The 27,314-nt window shown below is 39.7% G+C and overlaps 4 protein-coding genes across 5 annotated transcripts; 2 read left to right on the forward strand and 2 right to left on the reverse strand.

Moving 5' to 3' along the window:
- The first annotated feature begins 3,078 nt into the window (after positions 1 to 3,078).
- Positions 3,079 to 5,851, forward strand: LOC141777411 (CCN family member 1-like). Its single transcript, XM_074651640.1, has 5 exons — positions 3,079 to 3,272; positions 3,363 to 3,576; positions 3,672 to 4,022; positions 4,112 to 4,302; positions 4,992 to 5,851. Exons 1-5 carry the CDS (start codon positions 3,231 to 3,233, stop codon positions 5,295 to 5,297), a joined length of 1,104 nt encoding a protein of 367 aa, XP_074507741.1. The 5' UTR covers positions 3,079 to 3,230; the 3' UTR covers positions 5,298 to 5,851.
- Positions 5,852 to 7,701: 1,850 nt separating this feature from the next.
- LOC141777410 (outer dense fiber protein 2-like) lies at positions 7,702 to 16,134 on the reverse strand. 2 transcript variants are annotated; one of them, XM_074651637.1, is made up of 17 exons: positions 16,004 to 16,134; positions 14,879 to 15,053; positions 14,649 to 14,772; positions 14,408 to 14,539; positions 14,158 to 14,232; positions 13,499 to 13,570; positions 13,287 to 13,403; positions 13,019 to 13,204; positions 12,797 to 12,906; positions 12,578 to 12,713; positions 12,231 to 12,341; positions 11,356 to 11,460; positions 10,749 to 10,907; positions 10,250 to 10,350; positions 10,000 to 10,162; positions 9,177 to 9,302; positions 7,702 to 9,043 (listed from the first exon to the last, which is right to left on the reverse strand). In XM_074651637.1, exons 2-17 carry the CDS (start codon positions 15,040 to 15,042, stop codon positions 8,870 to 8,872), a joined length of 2,055 nt encoding a protein of 684 aa, XP_074507738.1. In that variant the 5' UTR covers positions 15,043 to 15,053; positions 16,004 to 16,134; the 3' UTR covers positions 7,702 to 8,869. The 2 variants fall into 2 exon arrangements, with proteins under 2 accessions (XP_074507738.1, XP_074507739.1); XM_074651638.1 differs by lacking the exon at positions 10,749 to 10,907.
- A 1,209-nt stretch (positions 16,135 to 17,343) lies between these two features.
- ift22 (intraflagellar transport 22 homolog (Chlamydomonas)) lies at positions 17,344 to 20,065 on the forward strand. The gene is made up of 5 exons (XM_074651641.1): positions 17,344 to 17,634; positions 18,592 to 18,674; positions 19,240 to 19,326; positions 19,445 to 19,647; positions 19,736 to 20,065. The coding sequence occupies exons 1-5, from the start codon at positions 17,596 to 17,598 to the stop codon at positions 19,882 to 19,884; spliced, it is 561 nt and encodes a 186-aa protein (XP_074507742.1). The 5' UTR covers positions 17,344 to 17,595; the 3' UTR covers positions 19,885 to 20,065.
- A 35-nt stretch (positions 20,066 to 20,100) lies between these two features.
- Positions 20,101 to 21,641, reverse strand: LOC141777415 (ATP synthase F(0) complex subunit g, mitochondrial-like). The gene is made up of 3 exons (XM_074651642.1): positions 21,482 to 21,641; positions 21,160 to 21,320; positions 20,101 to 20,300 (listed from the first exon to the last, which is right to left on the reverse strand). Exons 1-3 carry the CDS (start codon positions 21,531 to 21,533, stop codon positions 20,202 to 20,204), a joined length of 312 nt encoding a protein of 103 aa, XP_074507743.1. The 5' UTR covers positions 21,534 to 21,641; the 3' UTR covers positions 20,101 to 20,201.
- Positions 21,642 to 27,314: the final 5,673 nt, after the last annotated feature.

Below are 27,314 nucleotides of genomic sequence, written 5' to 3' on the forward strand. Positions count from 1 at the left end.
CAATCAGAGCCGAGCTGGAGTCTGCCGTCGCTGAGCAGCTGTTGCAATCACTTGCGAACTCCGATCAAACGGTCAAACTAGGCAGCGCTGATCAAATATGAATCAATATTCTGTTACTGTAATGCCTATTTCTCGCCTCAAATGTTTTCTGAATCATCTTGTAGTGTACTATTTAACTGTAAAATGAGAAAGTTTGTGACCCGGCAGCCATGTTGAGATCAGTTGAGGAAATACCAAGCACTGCCCACCAGCTGGAGCAAACTTTCTCTTTTTACAGCGTTTGATGAGAGTCTGCGAGTTATTGACATCTGCCTCCGTTGAATGAACACTCAATAGGAACGCTCAATAGGAACGCTCAATAGGAACGCTCTCTCTCTCTCTGAAATGACCTGTGATTGACCAAAGTCTCCTGTCACAGGCTACGTTTTCTAAAGCCTGAAAACAGAGCCATGAGGAGGTGCAGAAGTCTAGTTTTCTCTCACAACACTTGAATTACAATATGCTGAAAGGTTATTATGGAATTCTTTGCCCAATGATGCCAAACATATTCTGCCTACTGCAGGTTTAACTACACAGTTTGAGACAGGAGGCACTTAGCTTAGCTTAGCATAAAGACTGGAAAAGGGAAAACAGCTAGCCTTGCCTTCAAAACCAACACCTCGAAAGCTCATTAATTAACAAGTTCTAGCCTGTATTTGCATCTATACACAAACAGAAATGTAAAAATATCGTTGTGGTTGTATGGGGAGTTAGCTGAATGTGTAAATGTTGACTAACTATTGTACAAAGCAGTTGCACAATCACTTCCTTCACTTTCAGTTCGGTTAAAAAACTGTCTGTTCTCCCATTCGCCACACACAAAGGACGCACCTGACAAGTTCCTTAAAGAAAGTTGATTTAATAATAATAATAAAAAAAAAGATTAGCTCATGTAATGCAATGAATCACTTTATTCAGAGGATTTTATTTAAGGATTTGTTTTTAGGGTGATGTCGCCATATTCGAAGCTTCATTCCACCTTCAAAACCTCAATAGCATTGAATGTAAATGTTGTAATCCTTTCCAACTCCTCCAGCTGCGTTATATCTTACATATCCGATATGTTCCTCTTACCTAACATGGTTCTGCAAATTCTTTATACTAAAGCTTTGGAGGGAAAAGTTTCCACTCTAAAACCACAACAGTCAGCGATTTCCAGGCATCTGTGTGAATGCACCGAGCTCACGCTTGTTCGCTCTTCATCTGCCTGAACTGGCGCTGATTCAGACTGGCCCTTGTAACCTCAGTTAGATAAGAGCGGAGGCGGTGCCAGTCTGCCCCGTTCGCCCGGCCTCTTGTTCTCACAGGTTATAATGAAAGGCATTTTTCCCTGATAACTCTCATTGTTCTTTGATGTGGATAGAAGAGGATGCTTTTTTATCCTGGCAGCTATTTCAAAGAAATCTTCAATGTTCATCCTGAGTGAAGGAATGTTGCTTCAGGCATTTCTCAAGTTTTCTCTTTTTTTCTTGTTAGTGTGTTTCTCATTCAAACAAAGGATTCCTCCGGTTCAAACATTCCACGAGGCTCTTGTCTCCCTTTTTCTGAAATATCGAAGTCAAACAAACTCTAATCCACCCACGCCCTTATAGGTGACTGACGGGAATTTCATCTGTGACTTGCGAGGTTAGAGAATACAAACACCGATCACAGGCAACATGCAGCAGTCTAAACACCGCTCCGACCGAGATAGAAATTCAGTTGGTCATAGAAATATGTAGCTTTTCCTCAATATTTATGTCAGAACTTGTGGTGCCCCGATGTTGAATCCCTGTGGGGCTGCGCTCACACGCATGATATTATATCATCCTTTTTTTTTTTGGCCATTACATAACCATATCCCACCAGTACACTTTCTTTCTTTCTTTTTCCTTTATTCAACCAGGTAAAGTCTCATTGAGATTAAGAGGGACCAGGCCAAGAAGGCGATATAAACACATAATAAGACAACTTTCAAAGCCACATATGTAACATAATTACACATATAATGTCCAGTTAGCATATAGAGGTATGAATAGCATAATCTATTTAGCAGCAAACATGGCAAACAACATAATGCATTGCTTGAATAATATGCAATTCCCAGTACGGATCATGTAATTAAGCCAGAGGTGTGGACTCGAGTCACATGACTTAGACTTGAGTCAGACTCGAGTCACAAATTTGGACTTGACCGGACAAAATCAGAAAAGACCTGCAACTCGAATTGAACTTAAACACCAGTGACTCGTGACTTCACTTGGACTTCAGCCTTTTGACTTGAAAATACTTACCTTCCTCCAAGCCCAAAGATTAAAAAGTATGTTATTTAAAAAGCCACAAATCAATTAATTTCCGTAATTTTCCTCAATAAACTAACATTAACGACTAGGGACTTGACTCGGGACTTGCCTGACCTGACTAGGGACTTGACTCGAGACGTGCCTGTATTGACACGGGACTTGCCTCTCTTGACTTGGGACTTGACTCGGGACATAGTTTGGGACTTGAGAACTAACGTTACGTTACTGAGCGCCAGTTTGAAAAAAAGTGATACCAAAGATAATTACATTTGTGTTCAAAAACTATGCGGTGGCCAACAAAAAAGTAATTGCTGTATGCAAAATGGGCAGGTCGAAAATTAGACAGAGACACAAATGGCATTAGGTTTGGTGAAGAGCGCGTTATGACTTGTTTAGGACTCGGGACTTGACTCGTGACTTGAGTGCAAAGACTTGGGACTTACTTGTGCCTTGCAAAACAGTGACCTGGTCCCACCTCTGAATCAAGCCACTTGTATTTGTAATGTTTATTACGTAGAAATAATAATTTCAAGAACTGGTTTACTTCATGATAGAATAGTTACTTTATGATTACAGATATACAGATATAAAACATAATAATTACAAGGTTACTTTGGAGAGAAAGCCCTGAAAGATTGGAAGTTAGACTGGGTGGTTCCTGTCCCACTGAGTGAGAGGAGAGGAGGAGGAGGGGGGGCTTCTAATGGGAGGACTCATGGAGAAGCATTCCTCTCATAGTTTCGGGACACCTCTTCAGCCCGCACATACGTCAGATCTGCTCGGAGTGTATAAAAAGGAGATGGGGATTCCAAAAGAGGGAGAGCAAGCACGAGTCAACTCACTGCCAGGTCGGGTGTTTGACAGAGAGATTTTTTTTACTCAGGAAAGATTCAACTACAACTTCTGAAGATGTGGACAGTCTTTGTCATTGGGATCCTCTGCGTTACACTGGTGAGGAAATAATCACTGTTCATTCATAAGCTGCTTGTTTAGCTGTTATGAGAGGACCCGTTTTGATTAGAAATGTCTGTTCTATCTCAGGTGTCAGCCTCGTGTCCGAAGGTCTGTCGGTGTCCCCGTGACGCCCCCAGATGTGCAGCAGGAGTCAGTCTCCTGCTGGATGGCTGTGGATGCTGTGCAGTTTGTGCACGGCAGCTCTTTGAAGACTGCAGCAAGACACAGCCGTGTGACCACACGAAGGGACTGGAGTGCAACTTTGGAGGGAGATATGGTTCTGCTAAGGGCATCTGTCGAGGTACAACAAGTCCTGATCTGTTCCCTTTCTTTTTTATGAATGTATTGTCTTTCTCATTTCAAACCTCACTACTTTTCTCTGTTTCCTTAAAACAGCCAAATCAGATGGAAGAACATGCGAGTACAACAACAAGATTCACCAGAACGGGGAAATCTTCCGTCCAAACTGCAAACACCAGTGCACCTGCATGGACGGTGCTGTTGGATGCGTCTCTCTCTGCCCACATCAGCTCATGCTGCCCAAACTGGGCTGTGCCAAGCCCAAGCGGGTCAAGGTACAGGGGCGGTGCTGTGAACAAGTCGTCTGCCCCGAGGAGGCGAAGACAGAGAGCTCCGTGGTGAAGAAACACAGGAAAAAGCACGGCAAAGACAGACCGTCTGAAGATGACCTCACCAGCAGGAATGAGCTGGCTCCTGTGTGGAGAGGAGAATCAAATTATTTACCTGGTGAGCAGTTTTGGTGAAAATGGAAATGTATGTGAGACATGTGCATGATATGTCGTGCCTTTGACACCCTTTTTTCCCCCTCTGTACAGCTTTCAGTAGTCACCCAATGGGCGAAATGTTGGTCAGAGGAGTCAAGTGTGTGTCTCAAACCACGGCTTGGTCCCACTGCTCCAAATCCTGTGGCACTGGAGTGTCCACCAGGGTGACCAACAGCAACACCCAATGCAAACTGGTGAAAGAGACTCGGATCTGTGAAGTCCGCCCATGCAACCAAATAAAGGTACATTGCACATATTTAATGTCCACAGCAGTTCGTGAAATAGTCACAAAATTGTAATGTACTGATTCGTGTACATAGACACGAATTTCACATTCTTTTTCGTGATGGTCAGCAAGAAATCAACTCGTATGTAATCCACGTAATTGTGAACCCGGAAGTATAAAGAGTGGCGAACGCCGCATAAGGAAAGGAAGGAAAGAAAAAAACACAGGACTTTCGCCCAGGAGACCAGTGTTAATGTCCCGTGTGAAACAACAAGTCAACGTAGATTAATTTGGCATGTAACTTCCGTACTTAAGTTACAGCACTTCCAGAGTTATTTTAACCCAAACCATCTTTTCCTAAACCTAACTAAGTAGTTTTATTGCCTAAGCCTAACCAAGTCTATCTATTCCTAAACCTAACTAAGTAGTTTTATTTTTAAAAGACTTGAGCGGAAATTGACATGTGTTGTTGAAATTTGTGCTGAGCGTCACGAAAACAAAAGGGAAATTCCTGTCTATGTACACGAATCAAATAAATTCAATTTCATGACTATTTCACGAACTGCCGTGAGACTGTGTTGTAATGTCCTAATTCTTAGCATGATTTAACAAAGATATATTTTGATTACTTCATAATATGGTGGTCTCTAATCTTAGCATCATAAATTATATTTTCACATTCTTTTGACGTCTTCCCTCTAACAGAAAGGTCAGAAATGTGACCACACAGAAAAGGCCAGCCGTCCAGTTAAACTGTCCCACGCAGGCTGCCGTAGCTTGAAAAAGTTCCAGCCGAGGTACTGCGGGTCCTGCTCAGACGGCCGATGCTGCAGGCCTCACCGAACCCAGACGTCACCCGTCCACTTTCGATGCAAACAAGGACAGATCATCAGCAGGATGGTGATGATGATCGAGTCATGCAAATGTAACCTAAACTGCTCCGGCAGCAACAAAAAGACACCTGCTGCTCGCTACAGACTTTATAATGAAATCCACAAACTGAAAATGTAAAGTTCTGAACAGGAGACCCCTTAAAGGAACAGTGTGTAGCATTTAGGGGGATCTAGTGGCAGAAATGGAATGTGATATATTAATAAGTATGTTTTTTTTAGTGTATAATCACCTGAAAATATGAATCGTTGGGTTTTTGTTATCTCAGAATGAGCTGTCTATATCTCCATACGGAGCGGACCCGTTTCTACAATAGCCCAGAAAGGACAAACCAAAAACTGTGGCACAATAGGGCCATTTGTTTTCATGTTTTTGCATCAGCCACAGTAGTTCTTCTACACGCTTGGCACACAGGAGAAGTTTAAGTTGGTTGCAATCTGCAACCTCACCACTAGATGTCACCAGATCCTACACACTGCTCCTTTAAGTGTCGACTCATAGAAAAATGTGCACTTTGTGGTTGCAGACATCTGCAGGATGAATTTCTTGAACTATTTTGTTCATGATTTTGCTTCGTAACATTGGAGCCTTGTGGTTTGCTTCTTTTTGAAGCATTTTTTTTACATTGTGAAAATTATTTTTCTAGTTAAATAAAAACATGTTCTACACTTTTATTTCATACTTAACATATTTAAGCCTCTCTCGACAAAGACATGTCACATGACAATGACGTAAAAACTGGCAGCTACTTAATGAGTCATTACACATATGTCGCCATGTTTCTGTTGATTTACTGTACTTATTCATTTTATTTATAAGGATTAATACTTCATACTAAATGTATTTGTTATATCTTATCATGGGATATTGTACAATAATATTCGTTTGACATTCTCTACGCTCACCTGCCTGTTTAAAATGGTTTAATAAGACTGAAGGCTAAATTTGGCCAATTAGCTGCAGAGTTGTCAATTTTATGTTTTAATTTTTCACAAATAAACACATAAAAATGTTTTTTGCCAATTTTTACTATTATTTTAATTTTAAGAAAAAAGCAAAAAAATTGGGGGCTTGCAATAATAATAAAAAAAAAAAGGGAAATTCTCGGGGGGTCTGTTGTAACAGTTTTCAGAAGGAAACGAGCTATACTGTTTCATCTGGCTGAACCCCTTCTGAGACGACCTACATGCCACTGACTGGATAGTTTAGGGAATGAGTGTAATGTAAACCTCCGAGTGGTTTCCCTGCTGTTGGACAGATGCTGGGCGCAGGCTGCAGACTTTTGTTTTATGAAAAAGTTATAGGGTAACAGAGACTAATCTAAACTTTCCACAGAGATATATTACATGCAGAACGGAGGACAACCCCCACGTACAATCCTGATTTTGAACTGTGTTGCTCTAAATATCGAATAGTGAGTGTGTTAGCTGGATATAATTTCACTCCTTTCCCTTCTAAAGTTTCTCTCAAAATGTATTGCAAATTGATGCTATGTTGCTCAATCTGATCTGAAGTGTGAGTTTATTCTCCATCAAACATTAATACATGAATCAGACTACAGTATGTGATCTTCTTTTTAAAATATGCAACAGTGAAGCCTCTGTTTGTTTTTGATAATTGGTCCAGCAGCAGTCCAGAATTTGTAATAAATAAATAAATAAATAAAAAGCCAAATGGTGTCATCCAACTCATTTGAGCCTAATAAGCACATAAGCTCAGGGTGTGTCCATCACAGTGCTGAATCGTGACACCAAACAAATTGCGAAGAAGCCTATTTGCCCTGCAAACAGCAAGAAAAGCAAATTCCCAAAGTGTGATCGAACAGCATTACGTAAACGGGCCAGACCAAGAGAGGGAGAACGAGAGCAAAAGGAAAAACAGCAGCACTGACGCACGCAGAGATGAAATGGTTCCATCCCCTGACGGAGAACACAACAATAGAGCTTTGTCTGTGAGAACCTGAGAGGAGAACGACTCACTCGGGGGGAATATGTCCACTGCAAGAACACATCAGAGCCTTACTCATGCAGAGGTCTGATACTTTATTACCATAGTACAGTATAGGACCTGCAAGCAACAAGAACAAGAAGATGTACAAGTACAATTTAAAACAAACATCAGTTTTTAGGTCAATCGTGCTGCAGCAGATACCTGTGTTCTCACCTCAGTAATATAAAAACTTCCATTAAAAAAGCGTGAGAGCAAACCAGCAACAGAGTTAAAAGTGGTTTGGAAATGTCCCAATGTTGCTGCATGCATCTCAGTAATTATGTTTGCAGCCCTGAAGGCATGAACTTCACATCTGACAGATTAACAACTGATTTTCTGCATCATTAATCTCAGTCCAGCTGAGAAGCAGATCATAAACACATTCAATATTACAGCACATCACGCTGTGTTTTCTATGATTACTAGTGAACAGTGAATAACAGTGAAAGAAGCTTTCAGTCAGGACTTTGAATTTCACTTCATATCAGTCACAGTAGAAGAAATTATGATGGTTTGAATGAGAGCATAGTTCAAGTTGGAAAACATGGTTTATTCCAGGTAGACTTTGCACCACAACATTTGGTTTTCAAGCACTACTTGTTCTGGTTTACAATAGCTTCAATAATTCAGGTGCATGTGCTTCAACATATGGCAAAAAAATAGTTTGATCTGGAGCCAGTTGCACAAAGATAGACCTACACTTGCAAGAGATATTTAACTTTGTATGTTGAATGGAACTCATTTAGTAGTGACTATGGTAAGACTAACACACAGTGGATTGTGGGTAAAAAGAGACACTTGACAGAAGCAAAAAGATTAGCAGACTAAACAGTTCCACCTAGTGGCACATTACTTTACTCCAGCTAGAAACCCTTTTATTTGTTTTGATTAATTATTTTAGTCAATGAATTATCAGAAAATAGTGAAGAAATGCTTGTTACAGCTAGTCAGAGCTCAACGTGACATCTTTAGATTGCTTGTTTTATAGGAGTGAAACAATCGATATAATGATCAATGATCCAATATATTGATTCAAAGTGAAAACATCTACATATCATCTTTAAGATACGCCCTTATTTTGAAATTCTTAACTGATAAAAAAATGTGGCACTTTATAGTGAATAAGAGGTGGTCTATTTTTATAATGTTTATTAAAAATAATAGATTGTTTGTAATTTAAATGTCTGGAAGAGTCCCGTAATAAAATTGTCAATTCATATTTAATTTTTTTACGAGTTGATATAAATGTAACTGACTGGCAGACTTTGTATTGTGGTGAAACTTGTGATTTACACCTATATTGTTTTATACGACTAACAGTCCAAAACCCAAAGGTATTCAATTTGTAGTGAAAGAAAAGAAAGTAGAGTAAAGAAGAGAAAAGCAGCAAATCCTTACATTTGTGAAGCATGAACCCAGCCTTACTCAACAATCTAAAAGTCTAAGAAGTTAATACAACTGTCTCCTTGTCAAATGGGAATAAGACACAGTAGCACCAAAAGTTCATAATTCAACATTTGCACACTCTTCTAACAACAGCAGATTTCCCTGATCGATATCTGGGGGGTAAAAAAGTCCCAGATTATCAACTAAATGTAGAAGTCGATATCCAAATGATTGCCTCCATTCTCATTTTTAAATAGACCGTATAAATAGTACAGTGCACGAAAAAATAGATAAATAAATAAATAATACATCCATAATCATTTTAGAAAATATGATGATCCATAACTTGAAGTTTGCAGTCCCTCATCAAACATGGTCTTATAAGAGTTTTTGAGGAAATCCACGTAGTTCTGAATGCTTTGCTTGTGACTCTCTGATTGGTCGAGGCTGAGCTGCAGGTCCTTCAGACGCACCTCGAACTGTTTCTCCGCCTGCACGTTAAGAAACAGACAGACAGTGATATCAGATATTCACCTGACATCTCAGGTTACATCAAGGATGAATTCTGAGCATGCTCCATGACATTCATTTGCTTTATATGCTCAAGAAAAACACAATACTGACGGTGAGCTTGCTCTGGCGAAGTAGCTTCAGCTCGTTGTCCCTTCTGCTCTTCTCGGCTTCCAGCGCCACGATTTTGGTCTGAAGGGCATCTTCTCTTGCAACAGCCTTGTCTTTCACCTTGTAGACCTGGACAAGTGGGAAAAATAAATAATTATAATAATTTCCTGTGTGTCAGACCTGTATCTGCTAACACCTATAGTATCGCATACTTTTTCTTTTTACTTTTAGTAGATACAGCAACTGCCCTAACAAAGTACGTACCGTTGCATGCAGTATGCATACAATTGGGACACACTACTTCTTCATAACATTTCACCTTGAACTTTGACCCTCTTGCTCGGATGGTGCCTTCAAATGAAACTCCTGAGCTTGTCTATACAACATGGGAAGTCGTGTACACGATATGCTTGGCGTTCAAGTAGTTAAGTCGTGAGAACACCGCTGCTAAGCAACGGCAACATTAACGTTACTGTCGGCGTCTAGAAGCCACAGAGGCTAACAATTTAGCAAGCTAGGTGTTTACACTGGGTGTTTAAAACAGCAAGCACAGAAAATATAGATGTTTCAAGAACTGGACGTAGAGGCTTGATTGTGCAGTATCGTATCAATCAGTGACAGAACATAGATGTCTTTATATGAATACAACTTATTACTTTAAAGCTTAAAACTGTGAGGTAGAGTGTGGTAAAACACTAAAACTGGAACATCTGAGAAAAGAAGAGATCCTGTAAAAGGAAAAACACTTAATGCTTCGTCATGTTTGTGTTGATGATTGATTGTCACTTCTTTCCTCAGACGTCACCAGATTGCCTCTGAGCTGTACCTGTTGTTTGACGTCTGATAAAGCTGCCTCCAGCTGCCGGTTGAGGGCCTGGCACTCTGACGAGCGTTGATCCAGCTGCCGGTTGCTGTAGCCCAGACCTCCCTCCTGAGCTGCCAGCCTCCGCACCAGCTCCAGGTTCTCCTGCTGCAGCTCGTCCATCTTCCTACACACACACGGTAAACAATTCCTATTTCTGAATGCGTACAAAGGAGACACAAACATTTGACATCGAGACAACAGGATGGCTTACTTTTGGAGAGAATTCACTTGCTCGTGTAGTTGTAAATTGGCATCGTGAATGGACTCCTTCATCTCCACAGATGATCGCAGCAATTTTGTCTGACTCTCCATCTGTATAATGTAAAATGTACAGTTCAGAATTACCTGTACTGGAGCAGAAAGGAGGGTTTCACATCATCATGCAAAACTGCACCAGACAATACAATCTTGCAAACACAAAACGAGCAGTTTTGCAGATACCATTTCATCATTGCTGATAGAAACGTGGGTGATTGAAAAGGACTCACAGCACAACAACACTCACAAATGGGCACGTAGGTACAGATGGATGGGACCTAATTGTTTCCACGGCAATCAGAGATCTTTTATCACAAACATCAAACTCACAGCAGCGACAGAAAACACGATGTCTCGACAGACACATGGGTTTGCGCTACCGCCTAGTGGTCAGACGTATGGAAAATGACTGCATTTTACATTCTGACCGCCACACCGCTCACGTTGCACACCTGAACCTGCAGTTGCCTAACGGACTCTGACTTTTCTGAGCACTTCCTCTCCGAGCGTAGCAGGTTGTCCTGGCACTCGAAGAGACTCTGCTCGGCTGCACTCAGTAATTCGGGGTAAGCCTTCAGCTCGTCCACGCGGCCATGCAGCTCCTGCCTCACCTGGGCTCCAGAGAACGGCAGAAGGAGTGTTGGGAATAGACAAAATATATAAGATTCATCACACCTCTTAAAGAGACGCTCACGGATGCTTTAAGCATGCAGAACGTGCAGAGATTCCTCTTTAGACGGAGCTTTGGCAGTTGTTAGTTGAAGTGTTTTGCTGCCCAGAATTACTGTAGGAAGTTTGGTAGTTAGAAGGTAAATGTTACACAGCAAAAGAAACGTCTAACAGCTCACTGCCATTCAAGAGCAGGAGAAACAGTGCTGCAGAGCTGGATATAAAAGCACAACAGCACTGTTAGAATATGTTATTACAAGAACAGAAAAATAAATAAATTAGTCGTCTTAAATATCAAATATATTGTTAAAATAAACATACATGTTCATTAAAAGAGTTTAAAACTTTCATTAAATAAGGAAAAAGATGTGCATGGAGACGGGAGTTTACCTTCTCTACTTCTATATCTTTTCCATCTTGTGTCTTCTCTATCTCTCTTAAGAGATTTGCATATTTTATCCTCAGATCATCCAACTCAGCTTGAAGCTCTGAAACCTTGAATAAATACAGAACAGTGTTATCAAACCTGCTGTGTTGTTCCCTACAACGGAAAACTGCAAACTAGCATCATTGATGAATCATTCATTCAGCGATCTCAACACACCACATTCAGTGTTACTCTACAATGATCCTCTTCTGTGTGAAGCACTTTTCAAAACACAAATGATTAAAAAGCACAAAACTTGACACATTTATGGCATTAAAAGAATGGATAAAAGGATTAACAGTTGCCTGGAAATAAAGCTCAACAGTTTGTGGTCTTATTACACTTTGTGTTCCCTGGCCGGATGTCCAAAGCTTTTTCCCCACAGTGTTTATAAGCTATTCAAAAAACAGAATCATATACATCTAAAAACACTTGCAATGTTAGCTTTCCAGTAATATTCATTATGTGTGTGTGTGTTAATATGTGGAGATGCTCTTTATGTACAAATGTCTAGTCTTTGTTGACTAGAGTGCTGAGGGAACCCTAATCTTCCAGGTTGGAGGCTAAAAATAAACCAAACAGGTAAAGAGTTGTTAAAGGACCCGTGTGTAACATTTCTGGGGATCTATTAGCAGAAATGGAATATACTAATCATACTGTAACTATGTTTTCATTCATTTATAATCACCTGAAAAAGGAGCATTACTATGGTTTTGGAAAGGGAGGAGTGAGCGGAGGGGTTTTTCAGTAGGTTGGAATCTGCAACCGCATCACTAGATGCCTCCAAATCCTACACACTGTACCTTTAATACTCTATAATGAATGAGCTGATGTCAACCTGATATTGGGACTGTCCGGCTTGATGTTTTGTCTCCTGAGATACGATCTTTTCTTCTATCAGGGCGGACTCACAATCAGCCAGCTGCTGCTCCAGCTGAGCAACAGACACCTGCAAACACATGAAAACCAAAATAATTATAGTGATAGAAATAAAAGAAACAAAGAGAAGGAGAATGTTTTCAACCTTATTATTAGGAATATGATAGACAGACAGGAGCCAGACAGAATTGATTGGTTTATCTGTCAGCTGCCTGTTGGTTACTAAATAGCTGCGTGAACAATTATGGACATGTTTTACTTTTACAGTAATGATTCTCACACACAAAGCTGTCTGGCAACTTGTACCTTGAGTGTTGCATTATTGACGGTGAGGTCTCCATTTTCAGCAATGAGTTTTTCAACACGTTGCATCACAATTTCATTAGCCGCAGAGAGCTCATCCTTCTCCATCCGCAGCCGCGCTGTCACCTCCGCAATTTGACTTTATTGAAAATACACATTAAAAATTCATTAGGGAATGTTGATGGATGTGTGTATTGATTTCCACTATAAAAAGTGACCAACCTTTTCAACAACTCGATATGAACTTCAAGTTTGTCTTTCTCTTCTGTCTCCCGCTCTTTCTGCCGTCTCCTGGAGTCTTTTTCTAACCGGGCGGTGGCCAGCTGAGCATCCTGTGTGCCAACCAAGAAAAGAAATCAAAGCAGGATCCTGAACGATGTGACTGTGTTTAGAAAAGACACAATTTTTAAAAACCATAAAATCATAGCCATTTTGACTTTATACCTTTTCCCTCAGTTGTGCATAGCATTTCTCAATAGCCGCTTCGAATCTCTCAGCTCTCTGTTTCTGTGCTCGGGTGGCTTTCTTGAGCGATTCTTTGTCCTGCGCTGCCTTCTCAGTCGAAGAGGCGATGGATTCCTTCAGATCACTGATCTCCAGTTTTTGCTCGGTCAGGGTTCTCTCCACAGTCTGGAAAAGAAAAAGTATGTGCTATAATATTTCACATTTTCTTTTAAAGCAGTTTGTCTAGAGAGTAGTTAAACGTTTGTACCCGTAGCTGCACAGTCAGACGATTGTTTTCGGCTTCCTTGTTGCGCAGCTGCCCCTGCAGGTGAGCACGAGCCGCCTCCACAGACTTGGTCACGTGAACTGTACTCTTTATGTTCTCCTGTGAAGACCATTATACACAGATGCTTTAAAATGCATTCTTTACATTTTTAGAGTCTGCTAGCATATCTATTTGAAAACTTCCTCTCTGCTTACCTGCTCTTCTCTCCGTTGATCCATCAGTTCCTCAACTTTGCTTTCTGTCTCACTCAAATTTCTTTTTAAACGCTTTAGGAGAAAAAAATAAAGAAATCATAAATCAGTACATGATCGAGATGGGAATTTGCATAATTTTAGGGTTATTATGAAATAAAAGTGCCCTTTCTAAAAGTGTATCCAGTCTCCAGATGCCTTTATATGTTTCAGTTGTCACATTCATTTAGTACAGGAGCTCAAACAGAACGTTTCAGACAAAGGGTGAAAAGAGGTGCTGCAGCACAGCCGGTATGAGTACAATAAAGCGTTATTTAAACATTAAAGCATGTAAACATGTTCTAGTAGAAACCCAAAATACAAGTATGAACCTGAAAATTAGCATAATAGGTCCTCTTTAAGCACACATCTGGCCGGGAGGCATCTGATTGGTTCTTTCCAAGCGAAACGCGAGGCAGTGATAGGTAGACGTTTTTTACAGGATTACAGCAGCTACAGATAACGGCTCTTTTCCGGTCCTTTTTCAGAGCTCATAAGTAATGGATCGCTGTCGGGGTGTAAAGACCATTTCAACCAATATAACATATAGTGTATACTGGATAAAATCGTCAACCCTTCCTTTAAGTTCTTTCCTTTGAGTCATTGCATAAAGAAACACTCACCTCATTTTCACTCTCAGCCTGTGTGATCCTCTTCAATAAGACGTCAGTTTGGTGGTCGGCATCAATTCGATCGACCTATATGGAAAGACAGAAGTTATCAAATAAAAAAGAAAAAACACATTTACACATATTTCAAAGAAGTGTTTCATTTGCTGTTATGAACTTAAAGTAACTACAGTACTACTACAAATATAGACCCATGACTAACTATCCTGAGCAATATATGTAAGGTGGAAGTACAGTAACCAACCTCTGCACCTTGGAGCTGTTTCAGTTTCTGTCGAACTGACTTATTTGTCCGTCTAAAATCCTCCAACTTCTCCAGCAAAAGTTCTCTTTGCCTTCTAATTCTGCTCTTATCAACGGAAGACTGTCTCGAACCCTTAATTGCAAGAGAAAAAAAGAAGTTAGAATAATGGATCGTGAATGGTTTCCAACATGGAGTGCCCATGTTTGAACCCAACTTTCAAAAAATTGCAACTACAACATACAGCAAATTCATCTTCCATGGCATCTTTAAAAGACACAAGTTGTATGGCAGCAGAGTTGGCGGCTGCTTCTGCGTCCATCAGTGTTTTCAGGAATGGATTTTTTCCATGGGCAAAGTCTCCATGACTAAATAAAAAAACAGGAAGAAAATGAGTTAGGCTGTGGCTTCTGGTGAGTGCATGTTTAGCCCCACAAGTTAGGCTGTCTGTTCAAATGCTTCATGGGACCTCACCAACTGATGTCAGCCTCTGGGGTTCTTGTGTGGAGACCGTTGTGTGCTCTGCTCCGTCTCCCCAGCTCATGAGAGGTAGCTAGATCACCACAGCTCATAGTGACATCCTCCCTGGTAGAGCTGAAACCAAGGGGGGGACTATGGGGTTCATCCTCTGGAGACATACCTCTCACTACTGACAAAACAACAACATAGTGTTAACATACAGAGAAGGGTAGGAAGATAGCACTAGTTAACTTAGTTACCTTACAGTAAGTTAACACTATCATTACTTTTTAATTTAGGTTAGCTGCACTGCATAGCCTGGCTTGCACGTTATTATGAAGGACAGTGAGTGTCAGCTCTGTCCACAGAGACAAGTGGAGACAGAGCAACATTTCCTGCTACAATGTAGCACATGTGAAGAAATTAGGAAAAACTTCTTTATAAAAATGAAATGTAAACTCCAAGATTTTGTTTCCCTCTCTGACCAAAATAAAATACAACATCTACTTTGAGAAAATAGTGTCATCGCCATAGAAGCTTCAGGATATGTCAGTGCATGTCACAGCCTAAAAGACAACAACAACAACACATAATAGATGTAACTCACACTCTGCCTTTTATTTACTCCTCTACTTCATGTTTTTTTACATTTATCCTTTGATATTGCAATATATTGTTATTAATGTTTTTTATTTGTTTGTTTGTTTTACTGACACAGCAAACATTAATTACTTCTTTATTGTTTTCTTCCATTTACATGCATGTTATTTTTAAATATCTATATTTTGTAGTTTGCTTAATGAATTGTATATATGTATATATATATATGTTTTTGTTTTTATTTTGTTCTCTTTTTTATTTATTATTGAATTGATGCTTTGGCAATATTGTTCACCTGACAGTCATGATCAATAAAGCAAATTGAATTGAGAGTTAGGTTGTCAAGCAAGCTGACTAAGCTTCCTCCATAGCAACAGACAGTCGACAGTACTTAAGTGGCTGCTAAGCTTTAAGTTATACTAAAGACATGATAATTCTACCAAGAAAAGCCACTGTTATCTACATCATGGCTATTGAAACTAAAACATAGATACCTCTTACAAAACAATACCACAGAAACTATAAATATGAGCTACTTACTGAGCTGTCGCCTTGTGTCGGTTGTGAAGCACAACCAAGAGCCCCCTCTCTTACAAGACCGTACCTGATTGGTTAGCTCTGAGGCAACGTCATGACGCAACGTAATTTACTCGCTGCTGATTTGTTCTCAAGGGACAAAGTGGGCGGGGCTAAATTTGATTAAAACCCAATGAACAAAACGGATTGGTTGAAACTAGGGATGAGAATTACGGCTATTTTTAGTGATCCAGATCATTTGGCTCAGCTCACCAAGAAGAGCCGGCTCTTTCGGCTCCCAAACGGCTCTTCGATTTACCACTTCTGCTTTTTATAATTCAGCCAAATTTAGCGCTGTTTTGACCTATGATTAGTATGTGTGCATATATATCACTTAAATTATTCAATATAATTATACTTAACCTTGTAATTTCCAGATAATCATAATTTTATATGCTGCTTCATTTCCGACTTTCACTCATCTTGTCTGCTATTCGTGTAACGCACTCCTCTATCTCTTTCTCTCCTCCTCTTCTTCCTGCTCTGTACCTGTATAGACCGTCAGCGCGCCACGCACCGCCGCCCCTCCCTGCTTGATGGTATGATTCTTGTCTGTCATCACCTGATTGGTCGCATGGACGTCATTAACACAACATTCAGTCACAGTCAGTGCATGGAGTGCCTGTGGTACGGAGAAGATCGCCCTATCATTCTGCCTTGAATTAATTAAAGAAAAAAAAAAAGAAAAAACGACTCTAAGACGGGAGCCGGCCCTTATGCTACGTGTCCACAAGCTCCGTGCTTTCCATGCTCCCCATTCATTGTCTGTGTAAGCACCCGCGCAATGCATTCTGGTACCGTGGCGTCGCGATTCGAGAAACGGAGCGTCATGACGCCCGCTCCTCATTTGCATAAAGATGAGGGCTAGTCTACTTTATGCAAATAAGGGGCGTCCGACGCGACTCGCCTCCTCTCGAAACTCCCGAGAATCTTTTAAAATAAACATTGTCGATCCAAAATAAAGACAGATTTAGCAACTGCATGGTTTATTTCTCACCTCAAATGTTTTCAGAAACACATTTCGGTGACCTATTTTCGTGAAATAAGAGAAGAAACTTTCCAAACGAGCCTCCATACTGTTTCCGGTTTGAAAGCTGGGAGCAGCAGCCCATGGAGGGAAAACCTTCGTCCAATCAGGTGGGGACAGCCTTGTGTCTAGTGACAGCCCATCAAGCGTCCAATGTTGGGAAGCGTCGCGTCCCCTCGCGATAAAAAAAAAAACGCCCCTGTGGACACGTACCATTATCGTTCACTTTAAAGAGCCGGCTCTTTGAACCGGCTCGTTCGTGACTAACACATCACTAGCTGAAACCATAGAAACGAAACGGAAGTTTACTTCCCTGGTATCTACTAACCATCTTCGGGTAACATCAAGTTACGAAAACTATTAACATTTTCTACATTATCGTTGCGTGAAACTCAAAACCCAGCATCGCATTCTTCACATATATACTCAGATTAAAACTGAGTGTTATTCAACCTGTTTTTGGTGACGTAGTTAGCTTCTTCAGTCGAAGTTAGCTGTAAAGCTTAACGCTAATGCTCGGAGAGTGGAGATGTTCAACGCAAAAGTACTCTTTATTGGTCCAAATGAGGTACGTTAATGCCTTTTCCCCCCACTGTAGCGTAGCCTATGCTTTACTGTAAGATGTCTGATAGGTAACCAGATCATAGTTTGAACAGTGAAAGCGTAGCAAACATCACAACTGTATGCTTGCATCAAAAAGATGAGCACCTGTGTAGGGATCTGAAAGGTGACATGTGCAATACTACTTTTTACATTCTCATGTGCAGCATCACTGTTCATTGTGTGCAATATTAATGTCCAACATGTGCAATATCACTTATTTTTCTGTTTGTTAGCTTACTTTACCTGTTTTATTTTACTTATCTTATCTTATTTACTCATTTTACTAAATGTATCTTACTTAATTGTTATTCTATTAGGCACTGGTGCTAGAAATAGTACTTTTTTATTCTATACACTTTAACTTGTTGTAATTTTGTTGTATTTTTGAGTAATATCTGACACAAGAATTTCCTTCTTGATTAATAAAGTTCAATCTTATTTTATCTTATCTAACATCAGAACTGTGTGCTTGCATCAAAAACATGAGCACCTGTGTAGGGATTTGAAAGGTGACTAGCTTTACTGTATAGTGTGTGTTTGTTTATGTTTACTGAGAAGCGTGCAGTGTTGGTAACTTTGTGTCAGGTATATTTACTCAATTACTGTACAATTTGAAGGTAATGCTACTTGCACATTCTCCATGTTATGCTACTTTTTACTTTTAACTACATTTTAGAGGGAAAGACTTTTACAAGTACTTTTCACACTACTACATGCATATGAAAGCTATAGTTACTGTTAGTGACTGTTGCAGGCTGATGTTTCACATTAAAAAACACCTGTGCTTTTCCTACTATGACACGTCAAACTGTCTGCTGTGAAAAAGTCATATTTGCAGTAAAATTAAGTCATATTAAATAGGGTTTATTTATGTACTGATTGTAACTGATATGAGTATTGTAAATTCATCTGTCTTTTTCAGAGTGGGAAAACAGTTCTTGCAAATTTTCTCTCAGACACAGCAGAAAATGTGGGAGGTGAATACAGACCTACTCAAGGAGTAAGGTACAAACCCTGTGTCAACTTTATTGATTTCCACATGGTACACAGTGCACCCAAACACAGTAAATCCCTGAGAAGATGGCAATAACATGATCTAACACAATCTGTGCAATCCAATACCCATACTACCGTTCTAATTAGCATGCCATAGTATGTCAAATGAGGTAGACCAAAAATACCAGGATGTCCTACTACATCCGGTTGCATTTTGCACTTAGCAAGCCAGCATGCTTTTCTGGTTATTCTGACCCACAATGCTCTGCGTAGCACATATATGAGCAAGAGGGTCAAAGTTCAAGGAGCAATGTTACGAAGAAGCAGTATGTCCCAACTGTATGCATACTGCATGCAACAGTACATACTTTGTAAGGGCAGCTGCAGTATGTACTAAAAGTAAAAAGTATGCCATTTGGAACGCACCCACTGTTTTTGACATCATTTTAAATTTTGTGTGAAATCAATTACTTCCATGGTTAGATGATTAAAGCAATATATCTATTTTGCTTTGAGAGGTATTATTGTCGGAAATTATGAAAACAAAATGCAGCTGTTTTTCTACTGTTTCAAGGATACTGGAATTTGAAGCACAACCTGAAGGCAGTGGTGACAACGCGAAATGTGAGGTTGAACTTTGGGACTGTTCAGGAGATTTTAAGTAAGTTAAATATCAAACATTTTCTATTAGATATTATTCTGTCCAATCTTCTTAAAGGTACCATTACTTGCCTTAATTGGTTTTGTTTTACTGTATAAAATATGTTCTTTTGATACAGATTTGAATCATGCTGGCCTGCAATGATAAAGTACTCCAGCGGTGTGGTGATCGTTTTTAATCCTGATGTTCCAAGTCACCTCAAAGAAATAGAGACGTGGTATTCGATGTTCATCTCCTCTCAAGGTTTGCAGGAGAGCCAGTGTTTACTCATGGCTCACCACAAGCCCGGCAGCGGCGTAGAAGATGGACGGCTGCCTTTAGGTATTTCAACTGCAGGCCTCCCAAAGCTGTTGTATGAGTTATTGTTACTATTTCTGGGCTAACATGTTCACTCTTTTTTTTATTGCAGCCTCACATTTGGGCAGACTGCCGCTTATTCACTCCAACCTGGAGGAGGAACCAGAGGATGTGAGGCGAAATTTCTGCAGATACTTGGGAAATGTTATAAACACAATGTCGGAAAGTCGAGAGCGAGAGGAGATGTCCATCATTACATAGCAGCAAATCCATAAAATATGCATCTTAATGAAGAAAAAATGTGTTGGCATCTACAACCTTTGTTTGAGTGACATTCATGAATAATTAATTATACATCTTTGCTGTCATTCAGCTGTGTATGAAACTTTCAAAACTTCCTTGCAAACTTCTGTCTTTTGTGAATAAAATATGACGTAACTAACTCGGTCTGGAAATGAATACTCAAGAGAAACCAAATACACTTATCTGACTATAAACATTGTTTATTTGAAAATGTGGTGCAGGTTGTTGAGAATGTGACGATAAGAAGTGCAAAAGGAGAAACAACAGTGCAACATTTAGACATCGTATCCGACGATGCCTCCTTTGCCAATACACTCTCCAATGTAGAACCACATCAGCACCTCAGTGGCCACAAGTCCATTCGTTAAGGCATCCTACAAAACAAAACAAAAACAAAAACAAAACAATTGAATTCCACTTGAGAAAATTGCTTTAATGAACATCTATAGAATTAGAAAATGAGTTATGGTAGTTTGTATTTAAATGAGGCCCGTCAATGTAACATGAAAGAGTAATTGTAGAGTGCAAAAAATAGTCCCTCCCATGCATACAATTACCTGCTACCAGTCACAGACAACACACTATGAATACACACTAAAATATACTGTAATACATATTTCATTGCACTTGTTGAATATGAAGTTTGTGTTATTGTTAAATGTTGACATTGCCTGACGTCTTTGCACAAATTGGAGCGCAACAATTAATTGTTTAGTTGTCAACTAATAAATTAAATCAACAACTATTTTGATAATCGATTAATCGGTTTGACTAATTTTTTTAAGAAAGAAAAAAAAGTCTAAATTCTCTGATTCAAGCTTTTTAAATGTGAATATTTTCTGGTTTGCGTTACTCCTCTATGACGGTAAACTGAATATCTTTGAGTTGTGGACATTCTTTGTGTGTATAGATTGTGCAGCAAATTATAACTGTCATTTTGTCATCTTTAATTCATCTTTAGTTTGGAGTAATGCCTTCAGGGCTGTAACAGTTACTCCCATTATTGATTCATCTGTTGATTATTTTTAGGTTATTCATTTAGTGAATAAAACAGAACCTGAGGTTGCATTTTTAAATAGGTTCACATAGTGTGTCGAACAGTCCAACATTTAAAACACAGGGTTCACACTTATTTTATACAGTCTATGCTTCACACATACATGAATGAAAGGAAAGTAATTCTGAAACCTGCAGGACTTGACCTGACAGTCCCTTTAAGACTGTAGGACTCACCTTTACTGTGGTTTGTCCCAGGCGTCCTGACTGGAAGCTCTTGACGAGGCCCTTTGCTGCCTCGATGGCTTTGGGGATCTCAGCAGGAGACGGTGGGACCAGCTCCACCCGGGCGTAGCTCCAGAAGGTCGCTAGTCTGGGTCTGGAGTAGCTGACAGCGGCTGCAAGTCACACAAACACAGACTAATCAGAGGTCACACAGAAGTTGTGCTGCTGCTAAACGAGCTGTAACAACGTCAGCCAGCTAGTAGTCCTAACACAGTTTACTCCACTTACTCCGTTTATTATTGGAAAACATAAATATTAAGACGAGTAAACTTACCACCGATTAAAGTTGGTACTTTGGCAACGAGTTTCTGTGCTGCTTGAGCCATAATGGAGAGTGTCTGCAGGAGACCGGAAGAAGAGGAAGGAAGGAGAAATAAGTGTGACGTGAGAAGGTTTCCCGGGTGGTTGGTTTCAAAATAAAAGAAATTAAGGTGATTCATCTATTATTTGTTTTCAAAATAAAAGGAGCTAGGAAGAGGTAAGAGAAAGTTCTAAATTACATAAATATAATGTGTCAAATATGAGGCACGTAATTGATTTGGACCTAGTGTGGATGTATAGACATACAGAAGCTATAAGATAAACAAAAAACACAAAAAGAGCAGGCAAGCACCGCACATTTATTTGTATTGCACCTTCAAAAACAGATGCAGTTCAAAGTACTTTATATAAGACAAATAAATAAATAATTAAGATTTAAAAGACTTAAAGGTCCCATATTGTTCTCATTTTCAGGTTCTTACTTGTATTTTGTGTTTCTACTAGAACATGTTTACATGCTGTAATGTTAAAAAAAAAAAATTATTTTCCTCGTACTGTCTGCCTGAATATACCTGTATTAACCCTCTGTCTGAAACGCTCCGTTTTAGTGCATTTCAACAGAATTGCGTTGCTAGGCAACAGCTTGGGTCCATGTTTGCTTCCGGTCAGCTGATGACATTCACATCCACTGCAACAGGAAATAAACTGGGACACATTTAGAATGTTTACGTTTAAAACCGTGTAATGGTCTAAATATTGTATATTTGTGACATCACAAATGGACAGAAATCCTAACGGCTTGTTTCAAAAGCACAATTTCTGAATACGGGCTGTGTGTATTTCTCCGAGCATTTTGATAGTTTAACAGTATTTATAAAGCACTTAATAAACCTGCTTTATAATATAAAAGACATGAAAATCTCACTTTTTACAATATGGGACCTTTAAAAGAGACACATTTAAATCAAACTGAGCCAGTTAAGTGGCTTAAAGGGACTGTATGTAAGTTTTAGACGTATAAGCCTAATGTTTTTTTATTGCCAATGTATGAACAGGTTGTAACATAACCTAAAAAAATTAGACCTTCCACGACCTTCTGCGTTTCCTCTATCAGCTGGTAGACTGCTTTTAATGTGAAGAATGCGGGACATTTTTTCCGAGAAAATCCAACGGATGTGATGTCATGTGCGCTCATGAGTGCCTTTACTCTCTTCAGTTCCGCTACAGGGCTGACAGTGTGCAACGATAGCTAATGTTCGGTTAGAAATGGAGTACGCCAACAAACGTCCAGCACCCACCACAACTCAGACTCCAACACAAACTTGACGGAAACACAAAATAATCCAAAGTTATGTCTTATATCTTGCAAAACAGGAATGTGACCGACATCGTAGAAAACTAGGATCAACATTGGCTGGGCCTTCGATTCATGGAGGGACCTTCGTTTGGTTTTGAATATCAAAATGGACTCCAAGCTGGCAAAATTCCTATTGGACAGGTAATAACATTACAGCATGTGAAATATATAGTGATATTGTGGTTTTAGCTGTCAATCGTGTTAAGTCTCTTGTGTGGAGCAACAGGACGCTGAATGTCGTTGGCTTAACGACCATAGGTGTCACTATCAACAAGCAATTTCTGATTCTTAGAGCCCCTTTAAATAATTAATATTTTAAACAGAGGTAATTAATTTTAATCTCCACAGAATGTTTGTTTGCACTGCTTCCCTTTAACCATTATTTCAGATGTTCAAAGGAAACCGCTAAACAATCTATATTTACAAAGCAGCTCATTTAAGGGTTTTCAGAAGAGTACACACACTGACATGCCTCTATGATGTCGTTTTTTCAATACAAGACAGCCATGAAGATGACATCCAATGATATGAAGATCGGGTTATAGAATCTGCACTTGTGTGTATGTGTATTGTGTGAGAGTGAGAGAAAGAAAGGAGTGAAGACAAAGCGCTGTACTTTGTGAGTACCACATGGATGACTAAATCATTACTCACTCTCCTCCGGCTCAGTCTGCAGCCCACATAAAACAAAAAAAACGGGTGCAGTAAAATGTACGAACAAGTTTGCAGGTTAGACCAGCATTTCCCTGGCATACACCCAACTACTGGTGCCATCTGTTTGATTTACAGACATCTGTTCATTTGCTGTACCTACAAGATATACGTACATGTGATTAATGTCTCCTAGTCTAACAAGAATATATCAAACACAAACAGTTTGCAGATAGCTGTGAAGATGTTCTCGCCCCATTTTCCAAATTCTTGCAGAGTACAATGCAGAAGCAGGACTGAGAGCAGCTTGCCTGCTGTAGTGGACGTGTAGTGTAATTAGACTTTCAGAGGATAAATCACTAGAGGGTGCTCTACAATAGGTTACAATACCAAATAGAGTGAGAGAGATAAAGAACAGGACAATGTATTTGCTTTAAACTCCAATCATACACTGAACTTTGTTCTGCAAAAGGACAGTAGTTGTTTGTAAATTGTACAATACTCATATTCCCACACTCCTGTGGGATGGTTGTGGTTTGTCTTTTGGAGGATGGTTGTCAGTGTTGTATTTTTTATTATATTATCATGTCCCTTGTTGCTTTATGCACTTTAATGTAAAGCACATTGAGCTTACCTGTAATGAAATGTGCTACAGAAATAAAATAGCCTCACCTTGCCTCATAGGAGAGTCCTTCATTTTCTACAAGGCCATCAGAGGCTTTGGTGGTTTCATAATTTCAAACTAATGCTGCACAAACACTGTTTGAACCCACAGAACTTTATTTTGAGCTCAACTCAAATTGCCATGGTTTCCAAAAATACCAAATATGTCAGCCTGAATTACGGGGAAATGCTATCAAAAGAAAAAAGGCATGAAAAGGCAACAATAATTTTCTATTTCAAGTAGCGCCATGAAAACGTCACCTTGGATTTCAAGTGTAACAGCTACAGTATGTGATATTGTCACAGTGTGGAAAACAAAGCTAACTTTGAGGGTATTAAAGAGTCACTTTGGGTGGTATATTTATAAATGTTAATGTTTGGCAGTGAAACAATAGCATTTACTGTGATGCACAGTACAAATCGCTATTCCTCTCTCATTTCTCTACTGTAAATAGCAGGCAGTTAGCTTTAAAGCTTAGCATAAAGAGTTGAAGCAGGAGGAAACAGATAGTCCAAAGATTAAATAAATTGACTCTGCAAGAAATAGTCTAACACATAACCCCAAGTATAACCACAACTTTGTGTTTGTGTTTTTGTACACATTTTTTATATATTTGTTTTAGCTTTAGAGGGTCTGGTAAGCAGATTTGGACAGAAGCAGGCTAGCTGTCCTTTCAGGTCTTTATGCTAAGCTAAGTAAATTGAGTTCTAGCTCTAGCTTCATAGTTTAAGGTAACCTGTGGAGGTTTTGACCCCTATGGCGCTATGGAGCAGTTTTTATTTTTATTTTTTTATGAGTGGGACCCCGTTTTGTTTGTCTCTTCCACTTGCACAAGGACAGACATGCACGTGCATGCACACATGGGTGATGTGATACACATTTTAGGTTTCATACTATTTCACTGAGCTACAGGTGGCGGTAATGCGCCAAGAAACGTAGCAATGGGCCAGCAGAGAAGAAGAGTGGAAGCTAGCAAACATGAGGTTCGAGTTGTGTCAGGTTTTCTCCAAATTGTGAAAACTTGCAAAAACTCTCGTGAGACTCGCTACCTATCCTAACCTTAACCATTAAAGGTCAATGCCTAACGTCAACCATCTCGCGAGGGTTTCGCAATTTGTGCTTTACCTTCTAGACACAAAATTGGCTTTGCAAATGTTTTTTGAGGAAGGAAATGTATTCAAGAGGTTTGTTAGATCCACAGAGACACACAATGTGTTTTGCTGAGTAACAGTGAATGTAAACATAACTTATGAAATCTCCACAGGGCAGCTTTAATGCACAGACATGACAGAGGTATCAATCTTCCCATCTAACTCTCCGCTGACACTCTCTCTCTTTTAGCTGACACATTTAATCAGAGTAACTCTCTGAAAAGTGCATTAGGGGAATTAACATAATTTCTTTAATGAAAAAAAGATTAGAAACCAATTTTAAGGAGCGTAAAAGTCAGAGACTTTGTGCCCTTCAGACGTGACCCTACAGCACAATGATAATTCAGCAGCGTTCGTTCTACACAGTGAACACAGAAGGACTGCGTGAGTCATAGACACAGACTGAGACAGATAGAAATAGACAGGCAGGAAGACAAAAACAGACAGGAAAGGAGGCTGCAGTGAGTAAATCTAGCCTTTAATGGTCTAAAACTGCTCATACAGGCTGATGAGATTAAAACAAATGACATCACCACCTCAGCCTTGGCAATCAACACAAAACACACACACACATTTGGTGATAGAGTGGCCGTACAGGCCAGTAATCAGGCTTAGTCCTCCGGGGTATGAAGACAGATTAGGACATCGTCCAGTTCTGTGTGTGGATCTGTGAGGAAGAGTCACGTTTATTGCCAACAGTGAGGTGATGAAGTCATTTGTTTTGTAGCTACTTCAGAATTTCAGACCAAAGAGATTAATTCGTTGCATTCCTCTTTCTGTTCTTTTTAATTATCGTCTTCATCCTAATCAGTCTGGTTTTCGCCTGTCTGGGACATAGATAGATAGATATAGTATCTTGCATTGAAATACCCTGACTGTTTGTAGATAATTCATCAGAAACAGGCTGCAGTTCACAACTTGTATAAAAATTGATCCAACGCACGCTCTGATTAGATTTGGCTTTCTCGCTTGCACATTTTATCTGTGGTCATGCAGCTACACAAGAGGATTATCGTGTGTATTTGCATATTGGATAAAGCCATAAAACTCAACATGCACCAAACGCCAAAGCTGCGTTCACACACCTGCAAGTTCATTTGTGATCTGATCACGCAGCACACATTTGAATGTGTGAACAGGCTCCCTGACTTGTGTCCAGTGAAACCTGCGTCTGGTTTTCACTTGAAACCTTGAAGCTGCTTAAATAAATATTTTTTATATACAGAGGATCAAATGACTACATCTAATCTCAAAGGGGTGATGAACTGCAAGTTTTTCAAATGAGTATGATTGATATTTTGTTTTTTTGGAGTCAAGTATTAACATCAAAATAGTGTTGGGTCCCTCTCACCGTCACTCATGAATAGCTACTCTTCCTCTCACCTGAAAACCACTATCTTTGAGAGAGAACATTCAGATCTGGATATATTGATTTCATCCTGAATGTTTCACACTGAGCTATACAAACTGCTTCAGCACACATTGGTCACACTGTGTGATGATGCCAGACGCACTGTGCAATCTGCAAACGCCAGATATCCCACTGTAATGTCAGCGAGACACTCTCCAAACCTAAACTAAACATATTAGAGAGCAGGGAACACAACCAATGCTTGTTGGAGTCTAAGCGGTGTAAAGGGGCCAATTATGGCAGAAATGCCAGCAGCTCATTCTCTGTGGATGGTTGAGTGTGTTAGTAGCAGTAATGTGACCATTATGTCAGACCACAGAGGTAATAAGAGTTATGGTGTAGGTCTTGATTTATAGATTGATCTTTGTTGTGAGCCTCTAAGCGAGACAAGCTGAAATAAAGCCCCTGGAGAGAGCAAGGTGATGCGGTAGTAAGTTTGAAGAGACCCCTGTGCAGAAACACTGAGGGGACTGATGTCACCATTGCAAAAGTAGATTGATAGATAAGTGGAGGAGTGTGTTTTATAACCAGCGCAATTATTACTACACAGTAGGAACCAAGCATCACAGTTCTAGTCTCTGGTCAGTTCAATCCGTGCGTCCTCGCAAAACA

Source organism: Sebastes fasciatus, chromosome 11 (assembly GCF_043250625.1).
Source record: "Sebastes fasciatus isolate fSebFas1 chromosome 11, fSebFas1.pri, whole genome shotgun sequence".
Lineage (NCBI taxonomy): Eukaryota > Metazoa > Chordata > Actinopteri > Perciformes > Sebastidae > Sebastes > Sebastes fasciatus.